The sequence below is a fragment of the Aptenodytes forsteri genome, unplaced genomic scaffold (assembly GCF_000699145.1).
Source record: "Aptenodytes forsteri isolate BGI_AS27 unplaced genomic scaffold, ASM69914v1 Scaffold15, whole genome shotgun sequence".
Classification (NCBI taxonomy): Eukaryota; Metazoa; Chordata; class Aves; order Sphenisciformes; family Spheniscidae; genus Aptenodytes; species Aptenodytes forsteri.
The window spans coordinates 3204819-3217064 of record NW_008795129.1 but is presented as its reverse complement, the minus strand read 5'-3'; the positions used below and the strand labels follow the sequence as shown (position 1 = coordinate 3217064).

The 12246-nt window shown below is 43.8% G+C and overlaps 1 protein-coding gene across 1 annotated transcript in view; it reads left to right on the top strand.

Moving 5' to 3' along the window:
• Positions 1 to 4227, top strand: part of LOC103897597 (neurotrypsin) — a 21176-nt gene extending 16949 nt beyond the window's left edge. Inside the window, exon 16 of the mRNA XM_009277656.2 lies at positions 4201 to 4227. Coding sequence (XP_009275931.2) covers positions 4201 to 4227 — 27 coding nt within the window. The remainder of the gene's footprint in view (positions 1 to 4200) is intronic.
• The last annotated feature ends 8019 nt before the right edge of the window (positions 4228 to 12246 follow it).

Here is a 12246-nt window from a genome sequence, read left to right as displayed (position 1 = left end):
GCCTGAACAGAAATAATGCTGAGAAAGCAGGGGTTGTTGAATACTTCAATTTCTTCCTTCCCTCTCATCCAAACAAATGAACAGAGTTTCCTCTTAGGCCTTAATCACTTTTGTAAGTTAATTTATTATTCTCAAGTAGGTAGAAAAATATAAAAATAGACAGAAAGGCTAAGTGCATTAACAGTTGTGCAGTGCACAGCGTGTTCTCGCTGTGTGTAGACAAGCCAGAGAGAAGGCAGGTCTGCTCAGGAGCCGGGGCAGTAAGCTTTGATGTATAACCAAGGACCCGAACATGGAGTAGTAATACAGAATGGGACACATGGAACTTGTGCCGGATGTGCACGGTTTGGGTTCGCTCATGCACTGTAGGGTAGGCAACGACTGGGTCAGGCACTGGCCTGCTGTCTGGAAGGTCTGCGCTCAAGGCACTGAGGTGTTCAGTACCTAGGTATTACCAAGGCAAGAACAGAAGACAGAGCACAGCCTGTGGATTAGCAATGTCATATTACAGGGCATGTGGCGACAAGAGTCCTAGAAATTGCCTTGGATTCAATAAGTAGTGATTGCCTAAAGGTTTAATTTGTCTTCTATAAAACAGTTTAATGTAAAGGTGCTGACCTGGCTAGGTGGCTGATTTTTGTGTGTGAATGCTAAACTAAACAGTTCCATTTACCCTCTCCAGGGATTATAGGACAGTTAGGTTACCAATGCTGCAATGGACTGCAATGGAAACTTTATTTTAAAAAAGAATTGTAGGAATCCTGAAAACGTGCAATGTAAGAACCCCTGCAAACTGGCCTTCGAGACAGATCTGATCTGTTCATGCCTCTTCTCGAGGGGCTGAATGTCTGCGGTGCAGCTTGCGCTGATAACCCGGTTTGAAGTACCAGGCTTGATCCTTCGGTAGCGCTGTGCTTGGCTCCACGCTGGCTGTGCTGTCCTACAGCTGCTGGCAGAAAGTCCCTAAGGCGCAAGGTGCAGGCTGCTCCTTATCTCCCAGGAATTAAAATGACAGGAGGACCAAGGGCAATTACGTTACAGACCTCTGATCTTGCGGGGGATTAAATGCCAGGTTCCACGCTGGCAGCAACAGTACCTGTCTGGGAAACATGTAGGGATATGGCTTTTACCTTCAGCCTCCCCCAAGCCAGCATGCCACGGCAGCTCAAATGGAGTTTCTGTGCCTTGGGTGCTGTCACATCTCTAGTTTAACCTGGTTTGATCTTTCAGCTTATACCCATAACCCCAACAGGCATAGAAACACCCAAAGAATTGAAACGATGAGGTTATTTCCCTAAGCCTACTTAACTGGTTGCCATTCAGGAGTTAGAATAAATTACCATGTAACATGAATGAGGCACAGGTCTGGCATTGTCTTCTGAAATTCCCATGTTCTAGGTCAAAATATTTCTTTCTCCTAGATCTTGTCACCATGAAAGCTCTGAGAAACCTTGTAAGTAACATCCCGTAAGTCCTACATGAGCCAGGAGGAGGGAAGGAAGTATCCAAACTCCTTTGCTAATTTTACACCTTACTGGTACTGTAGGCAAGTCTGCCAATACTCTCCTCAATTGTCCTAACCTGTTTCAGAGCACCACTACTGCTCTTTACTGCTTAAACTGGGACTGTGGCCCAAACCAAACTCACATGCTTTGCCACGGAGGCTTACTGGAACTGCCTGGTTGGATGAGCAGCACTGAACTGCTCTAGGACTGTATTTTGTACCTAATGTTGGCCAGCAGCAGATGTTTCAAAGGATAGTACATGTGAGTTTGTACTGAACAAGTTTTAACAGCCTTTCCTTTGGGGGAGTTTTGTTCTTGGCCCATTTAAATTAATTACTTGCATTACTACTATTATTATTAAAAATAGCAGTAGACTTACTCGGTCCTGTAGGTGTTGTACAAACACTATGCACTATCCTTTTGTGATTCTTCTTTTTCTAAAGCGTGAGAGTTTATATCCCTAACTTTTAAAAACTATTTAATGTAACCAGCCTTCATCTTCCATATAAATGTTTAATCCCTTATTTAATCCAACTAAGCTCTCAGCCTCAATATTTTCTGGCAATGAGAACCAATATAATTTTATTCTCCATAGCACATCATTTCTTTTTATGGTTCCTGAATTAATTGCCTTTTGTTTTCTTTGAATCCCATCTGTCCGTGTGTTCTCAGCTATGAGAGGAAATAAGGGGCCTGGCTTTATATTCTCTGTTGTCCATCACTCTAGAGATAGTCCCTTTTCTAAAACTGTGGCTTCTCTGTCTCTCTTCAACCCAAACTGTCTAGGTATCTGATAACATGCTGACTGTCTCTCCGTGTCTTCTCTTTCTGCTGTATCTTTAAGCTCTGGTAACCAGCACTGAATACAGCTTGCCAGGGGAGGCTGTGCCATCTGCTGATTATTTTCAGTGTTATTTTCTATAGTAGGCAAGTATGGTAAGTGATTTCAGCCCTGTATGTGTATTATTTATGTATGCTGGAGCTAGCTTTAAACTTGCTAGTGTAGTCTTGGTGGCAGCCTAGCTACAACGGGATGAAAACCCGCCAAGGTTAATTCCCCCCTTGCCTCAGGCAGGCGCAGCAGCCCCTCTGAGCTCAGGGCGATTGCTGTAGGTATGTCTGGGGAGTGTAACGCAGCTCTGGGCAGGGAGCACCTGAATAGCTGTGTAGAGCTTTGCCTTGGCTGACGTACCTGTAGGGCTGATACAGTCCTTCGCAGCATTAGTCTGTTGGATAAGGCTAACGCACATACGCTATTTCCAGGAGCTGAGAGCTCGGTCACTGCTGCTGGTGGCTGCACTGTGCCACGTGGACGCTGTGAGACAAGTTCCCATAGCGGTGTGGCACACGCTGGTTACGTGAGAAAGGGAATGTCACTATGACTGGGTGGGAGCATTGGCAGGAGTGGACACATGGCTACGGCAAAGGTCTAAGGAGCAGCTATTAGTGCTCCAGGTATCCCTCTTTGAGGGCATACCCCAGTGCTCTACAAAGGCTGACCCAGTGCCGGCGTCTTCCTGACGTGCAGTGCCTGCATTGGTACCCTTTCAGCCCTATCTTGACACCAGTCCAGGCTTTGGCCAGCTGAAGCTGGATTAAAGATTTATCCCTTTCCTGTAGTGGAACACTGTTCTGATGATTTCTATGAATTATGTTCTATGCTGTAATAAATCAGGCAGCTGTTTATTAACCTGGACAGGATGTCAATTATCCTTGTAATCCTTGTACCCTTACAGCAGAGAATAACAGATCAGTTCCTCAAAGGTATTAGTGGAGGCATTGGTGAGGAACCAGGAACGTGGATATTTGCTCTCTCAGGGGTAAGAGAGGTGGGCCTGCCTTTTGTCTGTCTTCCTTCCTTTCTGAAGCCTCTTCATCCAAAAAAAGCTGCGGCGATCCATCAACTGCTTGAAGACAGATCTTTATGTGTATATTCAGCAATCAGATGAAAGCTTTTGAGAGATGAACTGCACTGTGGTATTTATCACCATCTTGATAGACTCGCTGGGAGTTCCTTGCAGCTAGAGGGAACAGAATGGCCCCTGGTGGTAACCAACTTGGCACTGCTCCTTGTGGAACGAGGCACTGTGACCCGCACCAATGCACATGTCTTGGGCTGTATTTTTACTTGTTCAGAAAAATGTTTAATATTTCCCGTATCAAGGAGAAACACTCGCTTGTGTAGTAGCCCACTCAGTCCTATTAAAATCCATTTCTACTAATCAGGGACTGAGTACCTCTGAAATCAGTCAAGTGCCAAAACTGTCATGCCCCCTGGATCAACACCAATGGCTCACAAGATATGCTAATAAATGGATTATACTGTGACTGTGTGGGGCTCTGCCTTATTTTTAATAAAGGAACCTGGTCCAAGGGCAGGTTTTAGGATTATTTTTCAGCACTGAATTAAGCTAATTAAATTTTTTTATTGATGTTATTTTTAGAGCAGCTTCAACATGCTATAGCACGTTACAAAGTCAGCATCATGTTTGCTATCATTACAATGAAATGCAACAGTTCTTCAAATGCCACGTTTTGTGGCCATTTGGAACAGGTGAGGGTTATCTGCAGATCAACTCATTGCACTTAAAACTTAACAGGATTTGATATATCAGCTTCGTAATTCATTGTTATAGTTGATCTTTCTATACTACCTTTGAACAAACTTGTTCAGCATGATTTAGTCTCCTTTCAGCCTAGGATTCACGTGTCACCACTCTAAGAACCAAAGCCAACCTCTGGAAAAGTGGAAGCGGGAGGAGGGAAATGCAGTTTGAATGAGCCACCGATGCACGAACACTGTGAAATGCAGTTTGAATGAGCCACCGATGCAAGAACACTGTTCCCCTCCCCTCCCCCGTTGAAATCTGCATCGTTGTATAAAAAGTCTGTTTTGAAAAATAGTTCAGCTCCTTGCAAGGTCACTGCTACTGCACTGACTTTCCAAAGTCATCAGGGTTAGACTGGGGCTTGGTGTAGCTGATGCCTGCAGACTCCAAGTATTACAGTGTGTAAGTTTTTTCTGCGTACTGACTGCAGCCTGCTGTTGGGAACTGACGTGCACTCACTGAAGAAAGAGCTGCTTGTGGTTAACACCTCCCTCGCTTCGTGTCTGCCTTTGGGGTTTTCTACACCTGCCTACATTTCCTCTCTTGCTTGTGCACAACTGAGAGCTCATGGCTGAGGTTTTGTGAGAACGGATGGCACGTGTATCGGCGGGGGGCAAGCAGAGTGCAGGCATTTTAGACGGCCTTCCACGTGTCAGCGGGCAGTGTTTCACCAAGTCAGTTCTGCAATGCTCTTCTGTAGTCAGGGCCTGGGAAAGAAACGAAATCGAAACTGTGGTTAAGGTTACAAGTCTGTCAAATCTTGTGTTTTGTATTAAAGCACTTGACTGCTGCCTTCATGTGGTGAAAAGGCTTGGGAGGAGCGTACGGCATGAGCTTACTTGTTTTAGATTGCCAGCTGTAGGATAGCTGGCTTTGGATTTTGAAACTGAAATATGAATCAGGAGGAAATTGGGCTTTACTTCATGCAGTTTTCTAACTAGGATAGCTACCATATTCATTAGGAGAGGGGAAGGCAGGCATTCAGGTATCACCACTGACATTAAAAAAATTCCTACTCGGGCACAATTTCCTCTTTCTAATGGAGGAAGACAGTATACTGCTCAGACAACCTTGGGTTGCTGGGCTGGGTGCTGTGCCACTCTTCAACTGGCGTGTCTAGGGGGGTTACCTAGCATTGGTTTCTGTGGGATCGTGTTTATGTGCAGAAGTGAAAAGAGGAAGTGTAGCCAGCAAAATGGATGTTTAAGTACGTGGATGATCCAGCTAGAGTCATTTATGTTTAGAAAAACCCTTGGATTTAAGAGGTGCTGATGGAGGACAGGAGTAGGACAGACAAATTCAAACAGACCGGTGAAACCCCAGTGCACCACTTGATCTTCCCCTCCCTGCTTTTCAAATCCCACACATTCTGCCAGAAATAAAAGGCACCTTTCTCTTCACAGATTTTCAAAACTAGCCTTGAAAGGAAGAAACAACTGCTTTGGATCAGCTTTACCAAAAAGAAGCTGTGAAGCTGTGTTGCTCTGATGTCAGCCGAGCAAAAGGCCTTGTTTCTCTTGTCTGTTTATATCTGCGCTGGCCTTCATACAGACATCAGGGCAGCTGTGGCTCAAAGGGCTGAGCTGGAAACAGGTGTAACTCAGTGCTGGGCTTATGTTCAGTTGCTGCCCGACAGAAGAAACACACGGTCAGGAATTAAAATTGCAGCAAATCAATCCTGCTGGGAAGCGTTTGCTGAGCGTGTTGAGATTCCCAGCCCATGCCAGCCCTGGGGCTCAGGAGCCAGCAGCAGGTACCTGTCAAAGGTTTCCATGAGAAGAGGCCATGCAGTGGCTTGCTGTCATGTTTGCCTGACGTGCTAGTCTGGACGGTGGGCCCTCCTCACTGTGAAGATAGGGAGTGTGGGGGAGGTTTACCGTGGCAATGTAACTGGACAACTCAGCTGAAACCACTTTAAAAGTTTATACTTCTCTGTTACTTTCTTCTCAAAAGCAGAACAAACCCCCTTCAAACAACAACAACAAAAATCCCTCCTCTTTGCAGTTTAACTAATCTGCTCTGCTTAAAACTGAGCTGTATGCAAAAGAAGAAAAGGTTAGTTCCTTCCTTCCTATTTTCCCCCTCCCCGCTTGCATGTACAGGCTTGGTGGGGATAAAGTAGGATTACAAACTCCGATTGTGGGATGGAGATCTGTTTGAGAGGGGACAAGTGTACTATTCAGACTACTGAACCCTCTGTGGTTTTTTAGAACCAGTAACCAAACACACTGGAGGAAAGCTCCTTTGCTTCAGGTTTACCGTTTCGTTATCTCTAGCAAGACTAAGAAGGACATTCTGTGATTCAGCACAACTATACTGAGGTCTCAACAGAAACCCTTCTAACTCTCCAAATATTTAAACCACAGCTGGGTTGGTTAAGGCTTGAGAAATCTTTATTGTCCTACAAGGCTTGTCTTTGCAGTTACGTGGGTTTAACAATTTGCTTAAACTGATGCAACTTTGTTGTTGACACTTGGGAGTGATGCACTGTTTGAATCGGATGCCTCTGTTCAGCTGAGGCAGGAGTGTCCACGCACAAGATGCCTGAAGAAATAAGCAAAGTGCATGCCACTACTCACTAAAGTCCTACTACTATTATATTTAACCATCTTGAATAAATATAGATTGCTAGATTCAGCACCAAATGTGATGGTAGAATTACACAAATCTACTTTTCTTCCCTCAAGAAGACATGGGAAATTACCTTGGGAAATGCATTAGTTTTGGATGGTAAGTTTTACAGGAATTTGTCACAGCATTTTGCAGGCACAAGGCTGAAAATGAAGGTCTGCCTAAAAAAAACTGGTAGCCTCTGAGTCAACTCGCAAAACAAACAGCTGTCAGTACCTGCTAAGGGCTGGTCACCTACCTAGAGAAGTGAGCTGAAAATAGAAGCAGCTGATTTAATCTGGGATCCCTAAGTCTCCTACAGGAGGAGGATCCTGTTCCAAGAGCTTGCTTCCTGAATGCATCAGGGCCATGAGATCTGCAGGTAAAATAGAATGAGACGAATGCTCTTTACCTATAAGCATCCAGATAATTTTAAGGATCCAACTGGTTTGTTTTACAGAGCACCCTGCAGTAAGTCCGACTTGCTCAAATAAGTAGGTCTAGGAAAAAAAAGAGAAAATCTTTTCTCCCTTGCTTCTTACAGAAACAGAAAAGTGACTGAGAGGTGTTATCTCTGTATCTAGCAGCTCAGGTAATTTTCAGTCATAGTGACTTGCATAATATTCTTGTTAGTGTCTCCTCTTTTCTTACATGAAAGTGGCCAGTTAAACATCATATAACTTGGAAAGCGCTGACCCTTAGCCACGCTCATGAGCACAAAACTTGTCACGGTACGTTTTCTTAAATGGAGTGCTGGCGTGTGGTTGTAGTGACCACACTTTTTGTGAGAGAGAACCTTATGCTGAATTGACAATTCAGTTGACAATTGAACCTCCCATTGAATTCTGATGGGAGATAGCATTAATTAAGTTTTTAAAATAAAAAAACCTCACATTCCTAACTCTGAGGTTAGATTATTTTTCTGAGGAAAGGCTGTGCAGAATACATGGACTATTTTACTGTCTTGCGCTTCAGAATCGTCTTTTCTTAGAAATCTGTTATTCCTATATTTAAGTGGTCTTGCACTTCAGAATCATCTTTTCTTAGCAATCTGTTATTCCTGTATTTAAGTGCTAAGGTGCCTAATCTTCATATTTTGAAATACTAAAGTGCTGAGAGGCAGCTATAGTGCAAATTTTGCTATGGCCAGTTTCATCTGAAGGAGCACGTTTCATAGCATGTAGAAAGCTTCCTCTCCTGAAGATGTGAGAAGCTTGTAAATAACAGCAGAGCAAGGTACCTCTGAGTTTGCTGGATTATTTCAGTTAGCCACAATCTGCTTACATATATTGCAGAATAGTGTATGTTGGTCTTGACGTGAATGAATGGACCTGATCCTTTACTTTTAGCAGCTGACTGTACCCTCAACAGCAAATACAGAAACCTGACTTACACAGCAAAGGCGTGCTGAGGGTCAGCTACTGCAGCACTTGCATCTTTTTTTCTTTGATTACCATTTTTGATGTCTGAAACTGTAGATTGATAGAGAAGGAATGTCACATTTAGAGACTTTGCTTGATTATTTCTTGGCAGACTGGAAGTAATATAAGCCAGGGAACCTATGTTTTGCTTAACGTCTGCATCAAAAAGAGGCTTTTCAGAGTATTCAGGAAGCTTTCAAGTATGTAACATTGCTAGTTAGCTTAATACGCTCTCTAGACAAACTGAGTTATCAATTGCTGAGTTTCCGTAAATGTGGTATCAAAAGAATTACGCACCTGCTCTCTACACAAAGGCGATAGAGATTAGTGCTTTCCCAATCTTTTCACCTTAGTTGAGGAAATGTCCAAATGTGACATCAACTGAAAAAAAGAGGACTTGCAGTGTAACAGCTGATTTATTTCCCCTCTGAGAAATGGAGAACATCTCTTTTCAGTTCCTTTTAGCTTGATGCTACTCCTTTAATTTATCTGTGAACTTATAGCGCATATTAGAGCCTGTTAGACTGTCAGCTTTGGTAATGCAGAAGAAAGAACAAAGTGTGAAAAAGAAAACAAATGCTCCTGCAGGTTACTGTGAAAGGAAGAGGAAAATATACTTGTAACCTGTGAAATACAGGAGGGCAGACAAAATACGTTCAGTAATCCTTGCAGGCATTATTATCTATAAACGGCACCTTATGCTTTCTGAAGAGTAGTAGTTATGTTCATACATGTGGTCTTAGCCATAATTGTTGTCTCCTGCTTTATAACAATAATTTTAACAGCTGTTGCAGTGTTCCCCTACTGACTCCATTTTCCATGTACGTGTGTACATACCAGTGACTCACCTCACAAACAGTGAATTCACTTTTGAATAAGGCTTTAATATCAGGCATATGTTCATATTCTATAAGATTCCAAAGAAAGAACCTCAGACACCATCAGTTCAAAGTCTCCTGTGGAAAGGATTAGCCAAAGATTGGAAACTGCTCTATCCAAATGGAGGAAATTTGTTTTCCAGAGCTTGTGATTCCTCAGGGCAGCTTTGCCTTCAGCTTCCCAGTATGCAGTGGCTGGGGAATCCGCGCATCGGAAACCCCCCCCCCCCCCCCCCAGCCACTTGCCTAGTTAGAAGCAGAGCAAGGAGAAACGAGCTGTGTGCTGTCCCTTCTTCTGTGCTAAAGCAGTATTTGCTCCATCTGTTCTACAGGCCCGGTGTTTTGAAATAAGTACCAATAGTTGTTGGTTGTGATTTCTTTGGAGATGTAAAATATTTATTATTAACAGTGATCAGTATATCGTTCTAGGAGGAACAGGAACTTCAGATACAAGAATTATCTGCAGTTTGCCATAGTGTCACAGTGCCAGAGCATGAGAAACTACTCTTCTGCACATCCAATGTACTACTTAGACACAAAGCCATATGTGTGCTTTAAAAATTTGCCTTTGCTTGTCATTTCTGAGTGCATTATTGCGTGTGAAAAGACAATGAAATCTTTGCCGAGTCAGAATGTAGCTGAACAGCTGGGTCTCACTGCATCAGCAGGGATAAAATCTCTAGAGTGCTTTATTTTGTTATTGAGTCTGTGTTAGATTCAAGCCATAGCAAGGATGCGTTTTACTTTCCATGGGATCAGAAATAAAACCATGCTGGGTATGACTTGTAGAGTATCGCATGACTTACCAGTGAAAAGCAGACACTTCTGGGGTGCAACGCAGACTCTCTTTGATTTTTAGTCCCCAGTGAGAGCTTAAGACAGGAAACAAATGTAAATGTTGCAATTCTGCTTCAGGGTATGTGTGAGCGCTCGTCTCTCTCATATGAAATGCTGCATTCTGAAAATTGTGTATAACGGAGGCAGAGGAATTTTGAACAGCAATTTCCTTCCTCTGAAATAAAAGAGAAAGGGTAAAAAAAAAAAAGGTACGTCCCTGTAAGGGAGAAACCATCTTAGTGGCAACCTTGTCATCTCTGCGGGATTTCTTATTGAATTTCTTTCTTCCTAGCAAAGGACTGCTGAAATTGTCAGATACTATTTTCATGGTCTCCTCAGCAGTGACTACAGCTTTTGTCTGTTGGGAGATCCACAAGGGAAAATACATGCCTGTCTCACGCAATAAGTTGGCTGGAAAAAAAAAATGGATGAGCGTTTATGAACTCCTGCGCCTTTCCAAGCCATAGCCCTGAGGACAAGGAGAAGCGAGTAATCACACCTGCACTCCCTCATGTTGGCCAGGCGAAAAACACACACAGATCTGGTCTGCGCAAGCCGTAAGACACATTTTTTCAGTCTCCTGAAATGCATTTTAAGATAGAAGTGCAAATGTTCACCCTGCTTTGTTTGCCTCATTACTTTCACCACCTCTTCCATGCTTTCAGCCTGTGGTGCTTGAGAAAGCGAAAGCAAGATTTCTTTGGAAATTTCTGCAACTTGTGGTATCCCAAAGCTGGAAGGAGAAGGAATGGGAATGAGGATTGCTCCAATTTAATGCAGTTAAACATAATCTCTCTACCATTCCTCCTCTCCTCTGCCTTTTCTTGATGTAATATGTATTCTCTGTTGGGTTCTGGTAAAAGCTAACAGTGCTGTGTTGTATATGATGTTGACAAAAGATACCGGTGAGCAGCACCAGGCTTATGCCATCACCGTATCTCCCTGCCCATTTATGCCATTTCGAGTACCACAACATCTAGGTCAGGGTACTGAATCTCACCTGTAGTTGCCTCTTCAGTCCTTGGACGGAATGTGTTTAGTTCCTTATTTCGCTCTTCTTTCATCTCTTTTTTCCCCCATCAAAATACACTTCAAAATTTCAGCTGTATTTTTTTATTATTTTAGACTCCCACAATCTTCTAAATATTTTTTCCTCACCAGGGAAACACTTTTCCTGCAGGTGAAACCCTTCTTTCATGAAACAGTCCATAAAGCATTATGATACCTTCGTGTATCTCTGCTTTCTCATGTGGCAGAGATTCTCTGCAATGTATTAAAGCCCTTGACTCAGACTGCTATTGAGGTAACCTGCCAGAATTCCCATTACCAGGCAGGTGCGTCCCTCTCTTAAATTGCTGCTGGTGCTGTGCAGTAACAGGTCACTTGACCGTACAAATTTGATCACAGGACAACTTTTCTGTTGGACTAGCCAGAACACGAGACAGAACTTGCCGTGATGTGCTACGGCATATTGCCTCATACCTGGCTCACGCGGTGTCCTGCCTCCGCTCGTCTGCCTAGTGCACCTGTGGGATGTTGACCTTGGTGCATTGTAGGGATGCGTGCGGTAGATTGCTTGGAAGAACAACCTGTTACCAACCTTAGCCACCACCTGGGAAAAAGTCTTGGGAGAAGCACCCAGCCAGTGTCAGAATGTCATTTGCAGCCTGGCATTAACCAACCATTAACATGGTGAAAAATATAAAAAACCATTTTCATCTCTTTGTTTTCTTTCAATATTCAGCACCGAGGAACAGGCAGCAACCCTGTGACAAATGGGCCTCACTTTGTTATATGAAATTTTGTGCACGCTGTAGAAATCTGTCTTCGTTGTCTTTTCTATGCATGTGTCTGTTCATTTGCTTCAAAGTTGTTGCCAGCTGCATCAGACACAGGAAGTTCAGGAGAAGGTGTAGGAAGGGACGGAATACCTGGAGTAGGGTAGTGCTGCGCCTCCTCAGACTAAGGCTGAGGAGACAGCGTGGCGGGCATACCCTGCCAAGATGGACAGGCTGAGAGTTGTGGCTGCGACACCAGCCTGGGCGTGTGGCATGCAGTAGAAGTATGCACTCAGACAGAAACGGGGGGAGCAGAGAGCCTGAGAGCTGCTTCTTGGCAAAGAGCCTGGCACTTGGCAGCACACCCAGAAACAAATCAAGACAAAACAGAACCATCCCAAATCAATGAAGAGATGCACTAAGCAAGGCTTTCTTACCTGGAGTAGTCGTTCCCCCTCCCAGTTTCTAGAGACTGGGCATTACCTTGGAGCATTTGATTCAGATGCTTGACATCACCCTGCTCCTCCATATAGAATCACAGAATCATAGAATGATTTGGGTCGGAAGGGACCTTGAAGATCATCTAGTTCCAACCCCCCTGCCATGGT